Source organism: Orycteropus afer, unplaced genomic scaffold, assembly GCF_000298275.1.
Source record: "Orycteropus afer afer isolate SDZICR_OR568_19922 unplaced genomic scaffold, OryAfe1.0 scaffold00622, whole genome shotgun sequence".
Taxonomy (NCBI): Eukaryota; Metazoa; Chordata; class Mammalia; order Tubulidentata; family Orycteropodidae; genus Orycteropus; species Orycteropus afer.
The window spans coordinates 714605-720455 of NW_006922209.1; the positions used below are offsets into that span (position 1 = coordinate 714605).

Below are 5851 nucleotides of genomic sequence, written 5' to 3' on the forward strand. Positions count from 1 at the left end.
TCCTGGCCTTGTTTTGGCTGAAGATACTGAGCTTCTCCATCGCCTCTTTCCACAGATGTAGTCCATTTGAATCCTGTATATTCCATCTAGCAAGGTCCATGTGTATAGCCACTATTTATATTGTTGATAAAAGGTATTTGCAATGAATAAGTCATTCATCTTGCAAAATTCTATCGTGCGATCCCCAGCATCTTTTCCATCACCAACACCCTATTTTCCAACTACTTGTGATTCTTCTTTGTTTCCAACTTTTGCATTCCAATCACCAGTAATAATCAATACATCTTGACTGCATGTTTGCTTAATTTCAGACTACAGAAATTAATAAAAATCTTCAATTTCCTCCTCTTTGCCTTTGGTCTTGCCTGTAGGCCTATGGATGTTATCCTATCCCTGACAGCACTGTACTTCAGGATAGATCTTGAATTATTTTTTGTGATGATGAATGTCACATCATTCCTCTTCAATTTGTCATTCCCAGCACAGTAGATCATATGTGGTTGTCTGATTCAAAATGACCAAAACCAGTCCATTTCAGCTCACTAACGCCTAGGATATCAATCTTTATGCATTCCATTTCATTTTTGACAATTTCCAATTATCCTAGATTCATACTTTGTACATTCCATGTTCCAATTATCAATGGGTATTTTGCAGCTATTTCTTCCCATTTTGAGTCATGCCACATCAGCAACTGGAGTTCTCGAAAGCTCTACTCCATCCACGTGATTAAGGTCAACTCTACTTTGAAGAGGCAGCTCTTCCCTAGTCATATTTCAAGTGTCTTCTGAATTCAGGGCTCATCTTCCAGCACTGTATCAGCAATGTTTCAGGGCTATTCACAAAGTTTTCCAGTAATATATCAGACAGTATCTCACTGCTATTCATAAGGTTTTCACTGGCCAATACTTGGGGAAGTTGATGGCCCCTTCCTTCTTCCGAGTCTGTCTTAGTCTGGAAGCTCCACTGAAACCTGTCCACCATGGGTGACCTTATTGGTATTTGAAATACCGTTGGCATAGCCTCCAGCCTGACAGCAACATGCAAGCCACCACAGTATGACAAACTGACAGAAGAGTGATGGCCCTATAAGGTAATCTCTGGCAAGAAACAAAGTTAACAGTGGCCAAGGTTAATAGAGATGGTCATGCCTTCTGCAACAGTCGGGTTGTTCACACTACTGCCTCCAGCTGAGAGCCATTTCTGCATGCATTTCCCACCTGAAGCTTCAGGTGATTCAGTTATCAGCAATCCAGCCCCTTAACATGCTTTGTTGGCCACATTCAGTACAACTCTAAAAGAGGGGAAATGGTAACTATGGCTTACATTTCACACATTACAAAGTACCTTTACTTGGTATCCCATCTGAACCTCAAAGAACCCCCAAAGGTGGGCAGGAATTATGGTTTCTATTTTACCAGTAATATATAAGATATAATATATAAGACTTAGCAAGGTTAAATGATGGGCTTGGTTAAGACTGAAATAAGTGATTCAAATCATTCTATCAGGGAAAACTCTCTTCATCTCTCAGCCCTGTTCCCCACCCCCCTTCTCTCTTACTGCATGGTTTCTTCAAAGTGGATGAGGAAGATGATCACTAGCAGCTCATGCTTACTGACACAGTCCTGGCTGAGTAACCCCAGCAGGGAAAAAAAAAAATGCTTCTCTCCCCCTGTCCACATATCAGAGAAGGACTCTGATCAGCACATGTGCCCACCAACTGCTGTTGCCAAGAGAATGGGAGGCTATGATTAGCCCAGCCCAGGCCATAGGTCCATCCCTGTGACCAGGGTTATAGAGCCTCTGAGTGACAGGACTGGTGGCAAAATGAGTAAAGTGCTCAACTGCTAATCAAAAGGTCAGTGGTTCGAATCACCAGCCACTCTGCAAGGGAAAGATACACATGTCTGTACCAGTAAAGATTTACAGCATTGAAGACCTTATGGGGCAGTTCTACTCTGCCCTAAAGGGTTGTTACGAGTCAGAATTAACTCAATGGCAATAGGTTTGGGTTTTGGTTTGGAGTGACAGACTTGACATAATCATGAAGTGTAGGAGAATCTTACCAATGGGTGTGCAGGGCAATACAAAGCAAAGAAGACTGCTACTACCTTCATATGACCAGGTCCTCTGAGACTAAAGCTCCCCCTGGAGCTTGTTTTGTCCAGCAATCACCCTCATACTATGTCGGAGAATTGTTAGTAAGTACAGCATCCCTAAGTGGTCCCTGAACCTGATCATTCCACAGATAACGGTTGTGTGAACACTGAGCTAAGTGCTGGGAAATAGCAGTAATAAAAGAGATGTAGCTCCCAAACTCATGAGAATTTGGTTTTGGACTCTGGGTGATCACAAAGATAACTGATCAAATCTATTCCTTGAAAGGCTTACAAGGGCCACCATTCTGCTATGCCTGACCAATCTCTCCTCTCTCTCTCTCTCTCTGTCCTCCTATTCCTCAGGCTCTCTCCGTCACGCCTGAGCAACCTAACAAGGAGTGGGACTGCAAGAAGACCATGGATACAATACTTAATGAGATTGAGCAGGGGAAATTCCACAACCCCATGTCAATCGCCCAAATCCTCCCTTCCCTGAAAGGCAAAACATACTTAGATGTGCCCCATGTGATTTGTAGTCCCGGTAAGAACTTTTTAAGTATCTGCCGCTCCTTATGTTATAGAGGAGCTCGGTGGCATAGTGGTTAAAGCATTAGGCTGCTAACCTAAAGGTCTGCAGTTCGAATCTACCAGCCACTCCACAGGAGAAAGGTGAGCCAGTCTGCTTCCCAAAAGATTTATAGCCTTGGAAGCTCTATAGGGCAGTTCTACTCTGCCCTACAGGAGTGGTATGGCTCAGAATCGACATCGACATGATAGCCGTGTTTGGTCTTGGTTTTATGTCATAAAGTGGAAACTTATTCCAAGAATGATATGTAGATCAATTTTAACTGGCATATAAGCTTGTTGTCTCCATAACACCTATGTGGGCAGAGCCGTATCTGACTTCCAATTCACAAAGTTGTGTGCTAGCCATTGTGCCCTCAGAATTCAGCCCCACTTCAACCCTTAATCTACTTCAACCAGCACACATTTACTGAACACCTAATATGGGTGAACCACTTATGGGATGCAGGGATGGGGGAGGTCCATGGTCTCAGCAACCAAATAACATATCACTTCATTCATTCACTTGAGTGATGTACCAAACATTATCTTATGTCTGCTTTTTATAAAGTCAGGATATAGATATGTACACAAACTAAGAATCCAATAATTAGTAAATAGAAGTCATATACAGGGCAAAGGTCAAGGACTGACTTTGGGGAGACTCAACAGAAGAGCAGAGTTGACATTTCAGCCAAGCCTTAAAGATCTAAATAACAAGCCTTCATGCTCACAGCATGGAAATCTGGTATGCTACTTTTCTGCTTGAAATATCATTATTTTATCCAATTACAAATATAATTCAGAGATATATAAAATTAAAACACACTTAAAAAGCAGAGTCTAGCATAAAAATGAAATCACCACAGAGATAGCTAGTGTTGGTATAAATTCCTCCAACTCTTCTTTCTAATAAAATACTAGTATAAAGTACTGTTCACCTTATGTTGCATGAACTTCCTAAGACAAGTGGAAATTACTAAGCTCCTTGTCTATTAGTGCAGAAGTTACACAGACCAAAAGCAAGCAATCTGATCCCAATTATACCAAACACTTCTTCATTCAACTAGTTCCTTAAGCTGCTTCCCATTGATTTCCCAATTTCAACAAAGTGGCCATGGAGCTCTGGCTAGGATTCTACACTAGCCGTCCAGGTACTTTCTCAAGTGGTCTGAAAACATTTAATGTCTGATTCATTAAAGGTGACAAAAGAACTGCAAGCAGCATGTAAAATACAAGACTTGGGGCTTTCAAGTCTCCCTTCAGGTTACACATTTCTTAATAAGTGATCGTTGTAAAGCTAGCTGTCAGTTTTTCAGTGTCCCTGGAATGGAAACAGGAGCTTCGTAGATCACACTAGTTCTTCATAAAATTCCAGAAAGGCCACAAAGACAATACCATTTCTTGAAATGTTTTCCAGGATGAGTGGCCAGTGACAGATCTTTGTATACATAATGTGCAGTCCTGTAATCTTTGACACCACCACTTGCCAGCCTGTGGTGGCTTGTGTGTTGGTATGATGCCATGCCACTTGTATTTCAAATACCCAGAGGGCCACCCATGGTGGAGCTTTCAGAATAAGACAGACAGAAGGAAAGGCCTGGCGATCTATTTCCAAAAATTAGCCAAGGGATCACAAGTCAGTACTGTCCCACATAGTGCTGGAAGATGAGCTCCCTAGGCTGGAAGGCATCAAAATGCACAGTGCCCACAACAACGTGGTGGTCTTCCTTTAAGAAAGGAAGACTCAAGCATATCAACCACCATGAAGATGGTGCAGATCGAGGCAACATTTCCTTCTGTTGCACACGGGGCCACCGAGAATCAGAGCTGATCAATGGCAACTAACAACAAGAATCTTTGACAAATATGCTCTCTTTGTTCTTCACAGATCACGAGGTGCAACCAACTCTACCCAACCATCCTAGCCCTGTCCCCACCTCAGCATACAACATCACTGTCACATACACCATAAATAACCAGCTGAGAGGGGTGGAACTGCTCTTCAATGTGACCATTGACATCAGTGTGAAGAGGGGATCAGTGCTACTTGTTGTCCTAGAGGAAGCACAACGCAAAAACCCCATGTTCAAGTGAGTGTAACCAGCAACATTTACTACTCTCCCCGAGTGATTAACCTGAATACCCGTTCTCTCTCACTCCCTCCATATGGCCTTATTTTCCTTCCTTTTGATAATTTATCAAATTCTTATTTAGCAGCCTCTTAATGTACTCAAAATCTAGTAAATAAGCAAACACAACAAGAAAAAAAAGACAAGAAATCATACAAGTCAATATAGGATGAAGTTTTTAAAAACAGGAATTCAGAAGAGAGAGAGTCCATTGTGGATTAGAATAGTGAAGGGTGGCTCCATGACTTTGGACCTCATTCAAAGACTAGATGCTATTTCAGAAGATAGGGGAGGAAGGCACTAGGAAGAGGATATGGCTACAACAGGGCATTTGTGATGAAAATGAACAAGGAATTTAAGGTCAGTCAGTAGACCACCTTGACTAGAGGAGAAAATGCAAGGCTGAATTAAGTGAGTAATATCTGGGAAAATAAGCTGAGGGACATTGTGAAAAGCCTTAAATGTCAGATTAAGGAGTTGAAGCTTCATATTGAGGAAGCACTGCAATTTTTCAAGTAAGAAAAACCATGTTATAAAAGGTCATGTGGATTTTAAGAAAGGAAGACAAGAAAAAAAGTTAGGAGATGACGATACTGAAGCTGTGAGGTGAGATCTCATCTATATAAATGAGAACCTCATCTAGGAAATATGGACTTATATCTAGGATAAACCAAAAACCCATTGCCATCAAGTCGATCCTAACTCATAGTGACCCCTATTGGACTTCCGAGGCTGTAAATCTTTACAGAAATAGATTGCCTCATCTTCCTCCCATGGAGCAGATGGTGGGTTTGAACCACTGAGCTTCTGATTGTCTTACCCACTACACCACCAGAGCTCCTTATACATGATAAATGGGCTCAAACCAAGGAGGACTCCACAGGACTCTGAGCCATTGAATGTGGGTGTCAAGAGAAAGAAGCTTCAAAACTCTTCATAGGAGTGTCAGGAAGAAAGAAGGGTTTTTAGAGAAAGAGACTTAATTCCTTTCAGGCATGTTAAATTGTGGATTATGGAAATACAAAAATTAGAAGGCTTTTGGAAATAGCAGAA

General features: G+C 41.7%; 1 protein-coding gene across 1 annotated transcript in view; it reads left to right on the top strand.

The window, feature by feature from the left end:
- The window catches only part of CBLIF (cobalamin binding intrinsic factor), a 13291-nt gene extending 8528 nt beyond the window's left edge, over window positions 1–4763 (top strand). Inside the window, exons 5-6 of the mRNA XM_007956452.1 lie at window positions 2466–2643; window positions 4558–4763. Coding sequence (XP_007954643.1) covers window positions 2466–2643; window positions 4558–4763 — 384 coding nt within the window. The remainder of the gene's footprint in view (window positions 1–2465; window positions 2644–4557) is intronic.
- Window positions 4764–5851: the final 1088 nt, after the last annotated feature.